Genomic DNA, 15,239 nt, shown 5'->3' on the forward strand with positions numbered 1-15,239 from the left:
CCATCATATTGCTAAATGTTCATTAAAATTACTTGACATTTTCAAATTTATATACTCTAATTTTCACTATTTCAGAAATGTCAGACTTGATTCTGAATTAATAGCATTTGACTGATTCTCAAAACATTTGATCATAGCAAAGAAACTATGCTATTCAAACATTAAAACGGGCATTGAATCTAAATTACTTTTGCTTTTGGATTAAGTTTTTAAAAACAGGTAAAACGTCTTTTTAAAATTTCACTTTGTAAAGCAGCGGTACCCAATTTTTTGGCACCAGGGACTGATTTTATGGAAGACAGTTTTTTCCCACAGACCCAAGGTTGCAGGGGATGGTTTCAGGATGAAACTTCCACTTCAGATCATCAGGAATTAGTTCTCATAAGGAATGCACAACCTAGATCCCTCACATGCGCAGTTCACAATAGGGTTTACACTCCCTATGAGAATCTAATGCCACTGCTGATCTGACCGGAGGGGGAGCTCAGGTGGTAATGCGAGTGATGAGGAGCAGCTGTGAAGACAGATGAAGCTTCACTCTCTGACCTACTGCTTACCTCCTGCTGTGCAGCCCAGTTCCTAATAGGTCATGGACGGTACTAGACCACGGGATCCCTTCTCAGTCCATCTCCTCCCAGGAATCAGCTATTTGCCAGTTTTACGTGTATTCTCCTAAAATATGTGCATAAATTAGCATAACTGCTATGTTTGTCACCCTGCATTTTTAAGCAAATGAGCATAGGCACTCTTCATCTTACATTTTTATTGAACTATGTGTCTTTATCTGATGATGTACTTTTCTAATAGTAGCTACATAGTATTCCGGTTTATGGATATGTAATAATTTGTTTAAATAGTACCTAGTGAGCAGATTGTTCTAGTCTTTTGCTACTACCAAAGAAAAAGCCTGTAATGAACAGTCTTACATTCATCTATGGACATTTGTGATTCTAGAAGATATATTATTAGAAGTTGAGTAAAAAGGTATTCTGCAATTACTGTCATCCGGAGTTTATTGACACTCCCATTAGCAATGGATGAGGATGTCTGTTTTTTCATACTTGTGCCAAGAAACTTCTTGACCTTTGCCAAACTAATAGAAAAATGGTGTTTTCCTTGTAGCTTATATTTGCATTTCTATTAATAAGACTATTTTTAAATCTGTTAGCCATTTGTAGTCTCCTTTGCCTATTTAAAGAGCTCTAGTACTTTATACATGCAGTTTTACAGTTAGAAGTTTGAAAGTGTTTTGTCCCAGATTATCTTAATTTCTATTTTTTTTGCTGTGTTTTGTTCTGAGAAGGTCTTGCTCTGTTGCCTAGGCTGGAGTGTGGTGGCATGAACACAGCTCACTGCAGCCCTTCACTTATGGGCCCAAGCAATCCTCCCACCTCAGCCTTCCTACCAGAGGTGCGTGCCACCATGCCTAGCTAATTTTTTAACTTTTGGTAGAGATGGGGTTTCGCCGTGTTGCGCAGCATTTTTAGTAGAGATGGGGTTTTGCCATGTTGGCCAGGCTGATCTCGAACACTTGGCCTCAAGTGATCTGCCTGCCTTGGCCTCCCAAAGTGCTGGGAATACAGATGTGAGCCACCACACCCGGCCACTTTTATCTATATGAATCTTTAACACGTCTTTTTGTGTTTGAGAGTTCTTGATCCATCTGAAGTCTATCCACCAACGCCTGAAATGCCACCCATATTAGTACTAAATCTACATGAATTTTAACCTGTTTCTGTTCTAGGATCTGATTTTCATGTACCTAATGCAGTTCTAAATTTTTATTTTTTATTGTCTTATTTATTTTGCAGTTTTAAGTTGCTGTACTTGGATATTCATATTTTTCATAACTGCTAAGGGGAAGTTAAACTTTTCTCATTCTTTCAGAATTTTCCTGGATTTTTTTTTTTTTTTTTTTTTTTCCCCCCAATATGAACTTTAAAATTAGCTGTCTGGTTCTTGAGGGGAAATTGGTACTTCTATTGAGATCAAGTTAAATAAATAGATTAATAAGAACAGGCTTAATCATACAGAGGCTTCTATCTAAAAACATGACTGTATGTTTTTTTTTTGAGATGGGGTCTCACTCTCTCACCCAGGCTGAAGTGCAGTGATGTGTTCTCGGCTCATTGCAACCTCTGCCTCCTGAGTAGCTAGGATTACAGGCACCCACCACCACGCCCAGCTAATTTTTGTATTTTTAGTAGAGACGGGGTTTTACCATGTTGGTCATGAACGGCATATGTTTTTCCATTTGTTCAAATGGTCTTTGTGTGTCTCAGTTTTCAAATTTTTACCATTTAGGTCTTGCATATTTTTAAAGGTTTGTCTTTTGGATGTTGGAAATGGGATTTTTCTTCTGCTATACTTTGTAACTAGTTGTGTATAGAAAAGCTATTGATTTCAGCTATCTTGTTGAATTATGGCGAATATCTTTTATTCAACTCCTTCAATATACCTGGAAAAATACTGTTTGGCTACTTAATTTTTACACTTGTTTAAATGCTCTGAAATATCCAAAATATTAAATATGGTGAGAGTAAAATTGCTTGTCTGAATCCTAAACAATATGTCCATTGTTTGATTTAGCATAATGCTGGATTTTTTTTATTAATCAGGAATCCATGTATTCCTGTTTTAAGAATTTATATCAAAAATGAGACAGGCACAGTGGTGTGCACCTATAGTCCCAGCTATTTGGCAGGCTGAGGCAGGAGGATCACTTGAGCCCAGGAGTTCAAGGCTATAATGCACTATTACTGCACCTGTGAATAGCCACTGTACTCCAGCCTGGGCAATATAGTGGGATCCTGTCTCTAAAAAAAGAAAAAGAACTATACATATTTTTGTTGTTTCATCAAATAAAACTTTATTTTCATTTTTCCCCTTCCTTTGTTATATACATATCTATATCCTCTTATGTTCTTTTTATTGTATATATTTAATATGTTCAATGTTTTGATAAACTTGATATATACAGTATATCAAGGTCAAGCAAATTAACATACTCATAACATACCCATGTGTCAAGCAAATTAATATACGCATCATAACATACTCATGTGTGTGATAAGTACCTAAAATCAACTCTCTTGGCAAATTACCAGTATATGATACAATTTTATTAACTATAAGCCCTCATGTTGTCTATTAGATCTCTTAGGCTCGTCCATCCTACATAACTGCAATGTTGACTTACCTTTTCCCATTTCCCCCACCCCGGTAACCACTATTTTACTGTTTTTGTTGTTGTTGATGTTTGTTTGTTTTAAAGATTCTACATATAAGTGGGATCATGCAGTATTTTTCTTCCTGTGTCTAGCTTACTTCATTTAACATGATGTCCTCCTCCAGCTTCATCCCTGTTGTTGCAAATGGCAGGACTTCCCTTTTTAATGCTGAAGTTCCATGGTATGTATGTAAATTATTATGGCATCATTTCTTTATCCATTCGTCTGTTGATGGACACCTTGGTTGTTTCCATATGTTGGCTCCTGTGAATAATGCTTCAATGAACATGGGAACACAGTTATCTTTACAAGGTGGTGATTTTGTTTCCTTTAGGCATATGCCCAGGAGCGGGATTGCTGTATCATATGGTAGTTCTATCTTTAAGAGCATCCATACTGTTTTCCACAGTGCAGCACCAATCTGCATTCTGATTAACAGTGTACAAATGTTCAGTTTTCTCTACAACTTCACCACTTGCTATTTCTTGTCTTTTTGATAAAAGCTATCCTAACCTGTGAGATAACTCATTGTGCTTTTTATTTGCATTTTCTTGATGATTAGTGATGTTGAGCCACCTATATCCCTGCTGGCCATTTTTATGTCTTTGAAGAAATGACTCTTCAGATGCTTTGCCCATTTTAAAATCAGGTTATTCATTTGAATGCTATTGAGTTCCCTATATATTTTGCTTATTAACCCCTTATTAGATATATAGTTTGCAAGTATTTTCTCCCAGTGCATAGGCTGCCTTTTCATGTTGTTGATTGTTTCCTTTGCTATACAGAAGCTTTTGTTTGAGGTAGTTTGTTTTGTTTTTGCTTTTGTTGTCTGTACTTTTGGTGTCCCAGTCAAAACATCATTGCCAAGATTAATGTCAAAGACCTTTTTCTCTGTTTTTTTTTTTTCTTAAGGTTTTATAGTTTCAGTTCTTAAAATAGGTTTTTTGTTTTGTTTTGTTTTTGAGATGGTGTCTCGCTTTGTCCCCCAGACTGGAGTTCAGTAGCGCGATCTTGGCTCACTGCAACCTCCATCTCTCAGGTTCTAGTGATTCTCCTGCGTCAGCCTCCCGAGCAGCTGGGATTATAGGCACGCTTCACCACGCCTTGCTAATTTTTGTATTTTTGGTAGAGTCGGGGTTTCGCCACGTTGGCCAGCCTGGTCTCAAACTCCTGACCTAAAGTGATCTGCTTGCCTCAGCCTCCCAAAGTACTGGGATTACAGGTGTGAGCCACTGTGCCCAGCCTAAAAATAGGTTTTTAATCCATTTTGAGTTGATTTTTGTGTAAGGTGTAAGATAAGAGTTCAACTTCATTCTTTTGCATGTAGATATACACATTTTCCATATATAAAATCATGTCATCTGCAAACAGGAACAATTTGACTTATTTCTGATTTGGATGCTTTTTTTTTTTTTTTGACAGAGTCTCACTCTGTCGCCCAGGCTGGAGTGCAGTGGCACAATCTCAGCTCGTTGCAACCTCCACCTTCCAGGTTCAAGCGATTCTCCTGCCTTAGCCTCCCAGGTAACTGGGATTACAGGCTTACACCACCATGCCTGGCCAATTTTTGTATTTTTAGTAGAGTAGGGGTTTCACCATGTTTGCCAGGCTAATCTCGAACTCCTGACCTCAGGTGATCCGCCCGCCTCGGCCTCCCAAAGTGCTGGGAGGACAGGTGTGAGCCACCAGCCTTTCATTTTTCCTGTGCAATTGCTATAATTAGAACTTCCAGTGTTTTGTTGAATGGAAGTGGTAAGAGTGGGCATTCCTTCTATACTTAATTTGTTGATTTTTTAATCATGAATGGTTGTTCATTTTCAGATGCTTTTTCTGCATCTATTGAGAAAATTATATGGTTTTTGTCCTTCATTCTGTTAATGTGGTGTATCACATTTATTGATACACCACATATGTTGAACCATTGAACCATCCTTGCATCCCATGGATAAATCCAACTTTTATTTGTTTTGGAGACAAGGTCTCACTCTGTCACTCAGGCTGGAGTGCAGTGGTGGTCATAGCTCACTGCAGTCTCAAACTCCTCGGCTCAAGCAATCCTCCTGCCTCAGCTTTCCAAGTAGCTGAGATTATAGGCACACAGCACCACACCTGGCTAATTAAAAAAAAAAAAAAATTATTTTTTTTGCAGAGATGGGGTTTTGCTATATTGCCCAGGCTGGGATAAATCCCACTTGATCATGGTGAATGAGCCTTTTAATGTAATGAATTTGGTTTGCTAGTTCTGGTGAGGTTTTTGCAGCTGTGTTCATCAAGGATATTGATCTAATTTTTTTCCTTTACTTACTTTCTTTTTTTTTTTTTTTAAGATGGAGTCTCTCTCTGTTGCCCAGGCTGGAGTGCAGTGACACCATCTCGGCTCACTGCAACCTCCGCCTCCCAGGTTCTAGTGATTCTCTGGCCTCAGCTTCCCAAGTAGCTGGTATTACAGGCATGCGCTACCACTCTCGGTTAATTTTTGTAATTTTTAGTAGAGACGGGGTTTCACCATTTTGGCCAGGATGTTCTCGAACTCCTGTCCTCAGGTGATCTGCCCATCTTGGCCTCGCAGTGTTGGGATTACAGGCATGAGCCACTGTCCCCGGCCTAATTTTCTTTTCTTATAGTGTCCTTGTCTGGATTTGATATCAGGGTAGTTCTGGCCTTGTAAACATAGTTTGAAAGTATTCCTCTTCATCAAATTTTTGGAAGTTTCAGAAAGATTAGTATTAGTTTTCCATAAACGTTTAGTTAAATTCGGCAATGATGCCACCAGGTCCTAGGCTTTTCTTTGATGGCAGACTTTTTAAAATTATTGATTCAACCTTCTTACTCATTGGTCAGATTTTCTGTGTCTTTGTGATTCAGTCTTGGTAGGCTGTATGTGTCTAGGAACTCATCCATTTCTTATAGGTTATCCAGTTTGCTGGTAATTTTTTATGGTAGTTTCTTAGGTTCCTTTGTATTTCTTTTTTTTTTTTTTTTTTTTTTTGAGACAGAGTCTTGCTCTGTCTCCCAGGCTGGAGCGCAGTGGTGTGATCTTGGCTCACTGCAACCTCCATCTCACAGGTTCCAGCAATTCTCCCGCCTAAGCCTCCCCAGTAGCTGAGATTACAGGCGTGTGCCACCACACCCATCTAAATTTTTTTTTTGCAATGGAGTTTTGCTCATGTTGCCCAGGCTGGAGTGCAATGGCATGGTCTTGGCTTACTGCAATGTTCACCTCCCAGGTTCAAGCGATTCTCCTGCCTCAGCCTCTCAAGTAGCTGGGATTACAGGAACCCGCTACCATGCCTGGCTCATTTTCTGTATTTTTAGTAGAGAGAGGGTTTCACCATTTTGACCAGGGTGGTCTCAAACTCCTGACCTCAAGTGATCCGCCTGCCTTGGCCTCCCAAAGTGCTGGGATTACAGGCATGAGCCACCACGCCTGGCCTGATCCTTTGTATTTCTATGGAATCAGTTGTAATATCTTCCCCTCTCCCTTCTTTCTTTCCTTTCTTTCTTACAAGGTCTCATTCTGTCGCCCAAGCTGGAGTGCAGTGGCAGGATCTCAGCTCACTACAACCTTCCCTTCCCAGGCTCAAGTGATTCTCCTACCTCAGCCTCCGAAGTAGCTGGGATTACAGGCACCTGCCACCATGCCTGGCTAATTTCTGTATTTTTTAGTAGAGACGGGGTTCACCATATTGGCCAGGCTGATCTCAAACTCCTGACCTCAAGTGATCCACCTGCCTTGGCCTCCCAAAGTGCTGGGATTATCTTTTTCCATTTCTAATTATATGAGTCTTCTCTATTTTTTGTTAGTCAGCTAGAAGTTTGTCAATTTTATCTTTTCAAGAAACCAACTGAATTTTGTTGATCTTTTCATTTTTTTCAGCTCTGGTCTTTATTATTTCCTTTCTTTTATTATTTTTGAGACATAGTCTTGCTCTGGTCTTTATTATTTCCATTTATGTATGTATGTATGTATGTATGTATTTTTTTTTTTTTTTTTGAGACAGAGTCTCGCTCTGTCGCCCAGGCTGGAGTGCAGTGGCCAGATCTCAGCTCACTGCAAGCTCCGCCTCCCGGGTTCACGCCATTCTCCTGCCTCAGCCTCCCGAGTAGCTGGGACTACAGGCGCCCGCCACCTCGCCCGGCTAGTTTTTTGTATTTTTTAGTAGAGACGGGGTTTCACCGGGTTAGCCAGGATGGTCTCGATCTCCTGACCTCGTGATCCGCCTGTCTCGGCCTCCCAAAGTGCTGGGATTACAGGCTTGAGCCACCGCGCCCGGCCGTATGTATGTATTTTTGAGATGGAGTCTTGCTCTGTTACCCAGGCTGGAGTGCAGTAGTGTAATCTCACTGCAACCTCCGCCTCCCAGGTTCAAGCGATTCTCCTGCCTCAGCCTTCTGAGTCGCTGGTACTACAGGAGTGTGTCACCATACATGGCTGTGTTTTTTGCATTTTTAGTAGAGACGGGGTTTTGCCATGTTGGTCAGGCTGGTCTCAAACCCCTGACCTCAGGTGATCTGCCCACCTCGGCCTCCCAAAGTGCTGGGATTACAGGCGTTGAGCCACCTCACCTCGCCTATTTCCTTTTATTAACTGGGCCTAGTTCTTTTCATTTTCCTAGTTCCTTAAGGTGTAACATTGGGTTGTTTATGTGAGGTCTTTTCTTTTTGATGTAGGTGGTGATTGCTATAAACTTCTGTCTCCGAGCTGCTTTTGTTGTATTTCGTGTTTTGCATCCATTTTTGTCTCAAGGTATTTAAAAAAATTTTCCTTTTAGTTTTTTTCATTGGCCTATTTGTTGTTCAGGAGCATGTTTAATTTCCACATATTTGTAAATTTTCTGAAATTCCTCCTGTTACTGATTTCTAGTTTCATATCATTGTGGTTAGAAAAGATACTTAAAGATTGTGCCCTAATATATGATCTGTCCTGGAGAATATTCCATGTATGCTCGAGAAGAATGTATATTCTGCTGTTAGATGGAATCTCCTGTATATGTCTAGTAGGTCCATTTTGCTTAATGTGGAGTTAAAGTCTGATGCTTTCTTACTGATTTTTTTTTTGGGGGGGGGGGCCTTGACCTTTACTGAAAGTAGGATATTGAAATCCCCTACTACTGTTGTATTACAGTCTACCTCTCCATTCAGATCTATTCATATTTGGTTTCTATATTTAGGTGCTCAGATGTTGGGTGAATATTTACAATTGTTAAGTGACCCCTTTATCATTACACAGTGACCTTGTCTCATTTTACAGTTTTGACTTAAAGTTTATTTTATCTGATGTAAGTATAGCTCTCTTGTTCTTTTTTGGTTTCTATTTGCATGAAATACCATTTTCCATTCCTTCACTTTCAGTCTCTATGTGTCCCTTACAGGTTCAATGAGACTTTTTGGCAGCATATAGTTAGATCTTTTTTTTTTTTTTTTAATCCAGCCACTCCCTGTCTTTGGATTATGAAGAGTTAAACCATTTACAGTCACAGTAAATGGATTAGAGAATTTAATCCATTTACATTCGCAGTAGTAACTCCTTACCTACCAGTAGGGATAGGTATTTTGTTGCTTTCTGGTTGTTTTGTAGATCCTTTGTTTCTCTCTGTCTTCCTTTGTGATTTATTTTCTCTAGAGTTATGCTTTGATTTGTTTTTCTTTTCCGTATCTGCTATAGGTTTTTGCTTTGTGATTATCATGAAGCTTATGTAAAACACAGGGATATTTTAAGCAGGTAACTTTGATTGCATTAAAAACTATACTTTTATTCTGCTCCCTCCCACGTTTTGTTTTTGAGGTCACAATTTACAAATTTTATATTGTGTATCCCTTAACAAATTAGCTATTAATAGTTTTATCTTTTAACCTTTATACTAAAGATAAGCAATATACACACCACCATTACAGTATTAGAGTATTCCTGAGTTTGACAGTATACTTTTACCAGTTTTATACTTTCATGTGTTTTCATGTTACTAATTAACATCCTTTTCTACCAGCTTGAATTCACTTTCACATTTTTTTATAAACACAAAGCTGGTGGTGATGAAATGCTTCAGCTTTTGTCTGTCTGGGAAAGTCTTTTTCTCCATTTCTGAAGTTTTGCTGGATAAAGTATTCATGGTTGGCAATTTGTTCTCCTTTAGCACTCTGAATGTATCATCCCACTCTCTCCTGGCCTGGAAGTTTCTGCTGAGAAGTGCTAGCCTTATTGGAACTCCCTTATATGTGATCTGCTTCTTTTCTCTAGCTGCTTTTAGGATCTTCCCTTTGTCTTTTGATTTTTGACAATTTGATTATAATATGTCATGGTATAGTTTTGTTCATATTGAATCTGATTGGAGACTTTTGATATTCTTGCACCTGGATATTTATATCTTTCTCCAGATCTGGAAAACAGTAGTAGAAAACTACTGTTTTGTGACTTCTTTCTTCTCCTTAGTAACTCAAATATTTGCTCTTTTGGTGCTGTCCCATAAATCCCGTAAGCTTTCTGCATTCCTTTTCATTCTTTTTGTTCCTCTGGCTATATTTTCAAATAATCTGTCTTTGAGTCCATAGATTCTCTCTGCTTTATCAATTCTGTTGATGCTCACTATTCTATTTTTTCATTTCATTCATTGTATTTTTCAACTTCAGAATGGTTTGTAAAAAATAAATAACTTCAATCTATTAGGTTTCTTGATTTGGTTGTTTTCTTGATTTTGTTGAGTTATGTATGTGTATTTTCTTGAAGTTTGCTGAACATCCTTAAAACTATTTTGAGTTGTCAGGCAGTTCATAAATCCGTTTCTTTAGGGTAGATTTCTGGTGCTTTGTTACTTTGGTGATAGCATGTCTCCCTGATTGTTCTTGATCCTTGTGGTCATATGTTGATGTCTGTACATTGGATGAGGTGTAAGGACTGATTCTAATCTTTGCAGTCTGACTTTGCGTGGAACAGCCCTTCACCAGTGAGTCCATTCAGAGATTCTGGGCAAGTTGTCTGGTGTGGTCTGTGGGCAGGCTTGCTGCTGGAGTCCTTGAGCAGGCTGACCTAGTACCTAGGTCAGCAGATGGATGAGCCTGGTGCTTGCATGCATAGGATTAATCCTGGAACGTAGGTCCAGTGGAGTGGGCCAGTTGATTGGGTCTGCAGGGGTACAACCAGAGCCTGAATCTACAAGGGCAGGCCTGGATCCTGCATCCAGGGAACTGACCTGAAGCCTAGCTGCATAGCCTGGAGCCTGAACCTGCAGGAGTGGGCCTAGGTCCTGGGTCCATAGGGACGGTTCTGGAGCCACAGTCTGCTAGGGCATGCCTAGCATTGAGGCTATGCCTGGAACCTGAGTCCACTGGAGCTTGGGTCCATGGGTATTGTACTGGAGCCTGGGATTGTGGGTGCTGGCCTGTGGGCATATAGCTCAGCCTGGAGCCAGGGTATATAGATACTGGCCTGGAGGCTAGGTCTCTGAGGGATGGATCCTGGGGTCCTGGGGGCTGGCCTAGAATCTGGGTCTGCAGGGGATATTGGAGCCTAGATCTATGAGGGCCAGCCCGGTGCTGGGGTTTACTCAGATGGGGCTGGACCAGGGTGGGGAGGGGGTGTCTGCTAGAGTGTGAGCTCATGGGTACAGGCCTGGCAGTGGGTATGCTTAGAACCTGTGTTCCTGGGGCAGGCCTGGAGTCTGGGGCTGGCATGATTTTGGGGTCCAATGTTTACTTCCCTCTCCTTCCTCCAAGTGGAGGGTCTCTCTCTCTCCACCCTGTGCTGCCTGGGGTTGGGGAGAGGGTAAGCTAGGTAATGTAAAATTGTCCCTCCTATCCTCTTCAATACATCTTATTTCTGTGGTATACCAAGGTGCTGTAATCTCTCATGGTTCCTTAGCTCTTGTGAAGGTATTTCTGTTTGTGGATAGTTGTTTAAATTCATGTTTCTGCAGGGGGACGAGTGCTGGAAAGTCCTATTCTGACATCCCATTTCCTCAATTTTTTTTAAAAAACAATAGTTCCCTCCTGTATTCCTTAAGTTTCTTTTTCTTGCTATTTGAGTTTTGTGTTTTAACTAATTATTTTTATCAATGTTAAGTATTTAAGGCTCTGACTTCTCCACTGAGTCAGTTAAGTTCTGCAAGGTGATGGGACTAACATTCTGTGCCATCCCACATAAGCATTTCCCCTTTCAAAGTGAGAAGGAAGGTTAGGATGGAAGAGCTGAGACATATTCCAGATCGCTTTTGGTAACTTTACTTTTCAGGTTCACGTATGTTAATAGTTAGAATCAATATATGATCAACCTGTTAAGCAATGTTACCAAATACTTATTTGGCAAAGTACATCCTTGATCAATGCCTTAGTGATTCTATAGCTAAAATATTAGATGTTTTATTTTGGGGGGGTGCGGAAATAGCATAGACCGTCATTTAAACCTTCAGACAATTAGTGGCTGTGTTGTACAAAAAAGATGGCAAAAGCCTTAAGTATATACTAAAATTCACATCTCACCCAACCTAGCTTACTCTTATTTTTTCCATCCATTTCTAGGGCTGTGCTGTCCAATACTGTCGCAAATAGCCCATGTGGCATCTGAGCACTTACGATGTGGCTAGTCCAAATTGAGAGTGTTGAGGAAAGTGTAAAATGCCAGATTTTGAAGACTTGGTACAAGAAAAGGTAAAATATTAATATTTTTATTATATGTTGATGTTTTAGATATTTTGGGCTAAATAATATGCTAAAATGACCTTTTTAAACTATTTTAATGTGGCTGCTATAAACTTTCAAAATTACATACATGACTCACCTCTTTCTAGTGGACAGTGCTGCTCTGTTTCCCTCCATTAGCTCTGTTCCCTCTAGATACATGTAACGCTGAGCCCAACAAGATCGCCTTTCTGTAATCATTTGAAGATAGCACCATGATGCTAGTTTAGTGTTAGCGTTTATTTTAAAAATACACAAAATAGAAATTTTTACATCAAAGTGTGATAACCTCACTTATACATTGTTCCATACTTACCTGGTTTTGTTTGCATCTTTGTGCAAACATTAAAAGGAGATGGATTTGATTCTGATTTTTTTGCTATGGTTCATGTAAACAGTTGAGACTGCTACATAAAGTAGGTTGTTGTCAAAGGTAAAGTGGCCACAGAATCCCAAGAGTAGAATAATTCAATTTGGTTTAATGAAATTGGTGATGACTTTAGATTAGATAAATGACTAATCAGCATAATGACTTTGAGGTTTTCTTCATGTTGTAAACATAACTTAGACCTTGTTGGCATTAAGTTTACAAAAGAAAATATTAAACCATGATTTTTATCATCCTGCCCATGTCAGTATACACTCTCTTTATTATGAGAATGAAACCAAATAATAAGCAAAATACATCAGGAATTTCAAATAGTACTGCAAAGAAGGTCCCAGCTGGTCTCTTCTGGGAGTGATCTAACTTAAGCTGACCCTGTCACTGGCTGAGGATAATCCCTTCTGTCCACTGCACCATGCAATGCCACAGGCCATGAGATGGTCAGTTCCTCTTGCTCTGTGTCGTCTGAAGCAAGTCGAGGCTCTACTTCTGGTTCCGCCCTTCTTCCTTGGGCTTAGATTTGCTGGGTTAGTGGTTTGCTACTATTGTCAAGACTGTACTGTCCCTTTAAGGTACCACATGCCACCATAGCTTACACAGCAGTCCTATGAGAGAGAAACAGGTTAAGTGCAGATTTTTGCAGGTAAGGGAGCTAACTACATTCTGTCCACAATATCAACACTTGATTTATGATCAGTGAATAGAATACAAATAGGAAATCAAAAACTGCCTAAGCATACCACCATGGTTACTACCAGCCACCCTCTCCTCAGGGGTAGTTTTTTTTTTGAGACAGAGTTTCGCTTTTATTGCCCAGGCTGGAGTGCAATGGCACAATCTCGGCTCACCGCAACTGCCGCCTCCCAGGTTCAAGCGATTCTCCTGCCTTGGCCTCCCAAAGTGCTGGGATTACAGGTGTGAGCCACTGTGCCCAGCCATTCCTCAGGGGTATTTTAAAAGTGAGGGTGGGCCGGGCATGGTGGCTCACGCCTATAATCCCAGCTACTTGGGAGGCTGAGGCAGGAGAATTGCTTGAAACTGGGAGGTGGTAGTTGCAGTGGGCCTAGAGTGTGCTATTGCATGCCAGCCTGGGCAACAAGAGCGAAACTCTGTCTCAAAAAAAAAAAAAGTGAGGATCTATGAAATACAAATACTGACATGCCCAGAACAAGGGTGCTTAAAAAATAGTATTACTTATATGGCTCTGGATGTTTAATCAAAACAAGACACTGTCATCAGTTTTCTGTGTCTCAGTGTTGCTGCAATATATGGTTGGTATTTGTACTACAGTCACTTCAGAAAAGCATTATAGCTTGAACATTAGGTGCTTTCATATATAGTAACCAGATACTCCTTTTTAAACCAAATTTAAGAATGGATTCTACTGAAAGTCATGTATGTGGCTATGGCAACAATCAGAAGAGTAGTTCAAAATTCAAGGGGGACTGGAGTGAGGATTCTCAACTAGGCCCTATCATTTTAGAAGATGCCTATCCACTGCCAAGCTCACCCAACCCACTGTATTTTGTTGTTCTATTTTGTTTTAGGCTTTTAGCAGCCTGAAGCCATGGTTTTTAGTTTCTGTCTCTAGTGATAAGCAGAGAAAAGCAGAGAAGAGGGATGAGAAAGGGGCATTACTGGCCCAATCAGAAACAGAAATTAAGCACCCATGGCTGTATTCTTTCCTTTGGACACCCCTGTGACTATATTATTTGAAGGGGTCAGTCCTCTTGCACATACCCCCTTCCCTAACCAATGCCAATCATTAAGAGTTGCTGAAGACAAGACTGTCTGGGGAGGGGGTCCCAAGGAAGCCTGATTTCATATACACAAAGACACTAGAGTCCCTTCTCCATGCTGTCAGCCCCTTCCAGTCTTTGATATTGTTATGCACAAAATGGAGGTACCTTTAGTACTTTATCCACCTCCTGTTTACTGAGATCTTCTCCACACTCTTGAGTCAACCGAGACTGGATCATGTTTCGGCGTACCCGGTAATTTTTGGAAAAAATTTCAAGCAAAACCTGTCGATGCTTTAGTAGCAAAAACATGTTATTCTGGGAAACAGTGATCTAAATGAGAAACATCCCTGAACAAGACACCCAAGCCATGCACCTAACTTTGTGTTGCAGTCTCTTATTAAAAACCCTCATCCAGTACCTCTGGTTAAAGATGAGCCAAGTCATCTCTAGAGACCCAGCAAGACAGTGTACAGAAATAAAAACATAAATAAAAGTAAAGGCATTAACGCTTTGTGTGGAAACTTGAATATAAATAAAAATAAAGGTATATGCCAGCATAACAAAAGAACTGGTGAAGAGACATGAGAGGATGAGTGGCTTGAACATATTTCTGCATGGTAAAGTGCAGGAGTGCATCGGAGTTAGCAGGCAGGCGAAGCCACAATCTAAGCTGCACAGAGATGAGAAGAGGGTGTCAAAATTGGTGTGAAGTCTTAACACACAAACATGCCACTGCATCCATGAAACAGGATGCCGTAAAATACGTTACACCCCAAAATAAAAATTGAATAGAAAATACTGAATTCAGTATGTCTAATATCTGTCATAAGAATTCTGAAAGAGCACAAAAAAGTCCAACAACTCACAGGATTTTGTAAGAACTCAATTGTCTAGTCATTAATGACCCATACCAGGGCACAGCTGAAATTGCACGGACTGATATACAGAATAATGAAAAATTCTGCAGTTTGGTATAAAGGAAAGAATACAGGCCAAATTTAAAAGACCAAGAAGGGGAATGTTATGGAATTTCAACAACTCTGAAAACGTAAACAATGGAAACTCTCTTAAAGATGCTTCATGCCGGGCACGACAGCTCACGCCTGAAATCCCAGCACTTTGGGAGGCCGAGGCGGGCGGATTACCTGAGGTCAGGAGTTCAAGACCAGCCTGTCCAACATGGTGAAACCCCGTCTCTACTAAAAATACAAA

At 40.2% G+C, this 15,239-nt stretch overlaps 1 protein-coding gene across 5 annotated transcripts in view; it reads right to left on the reverse strand.

The window, feature by feature from the left end:
* Window positions 1-11,421: 11,421 nt before the first annotated feature.
* Window positions 11,422-15,239, reverse strand: part of POLR3E (RNA polymerase III subunit E) — a 37,848-nt gene continuing 34,030 nt past the window's right edge. For 3 of the 5 annotated variants that reach the window (XM_009196136.3, XM_031658401.1, XM_021931820.2), the window contains 2 exons: window positions 14,193-14,318; window positions 11,422-12,890 (listed from right to left, as the gene is read on the reverse strand). In XM_009196136.3, the coding sequence (XP_009194400.1) occupies window positions 12,834-12,890; window positions 14,193-14,318 (183 nt within the window). In that variant the 3' untranslated portion in view covers window positions 11,422-12,833. The remainder of the gene's footprint in view (window positions 12,891-14,192; window positions 14,319-15,239) is intronic. The other 2 variants (XM_003916654.5, XM_017953251.3) reach the window with 2 other exon arrangements.

This window comes from Papio anubis, chromosome 18, assembly GCF_008728515.1.
Source record: "Papio anubis isolate 15944 chromosome 18, Panubis1.0, whole genome shotgun sequence".
NCBI classification, from domain to species: domain Eukaryota; kingdom Metazoa; phylum Chordata; class Mammalia; order Primates; family Cercopithecidae; genus Papio; species Papio anubis.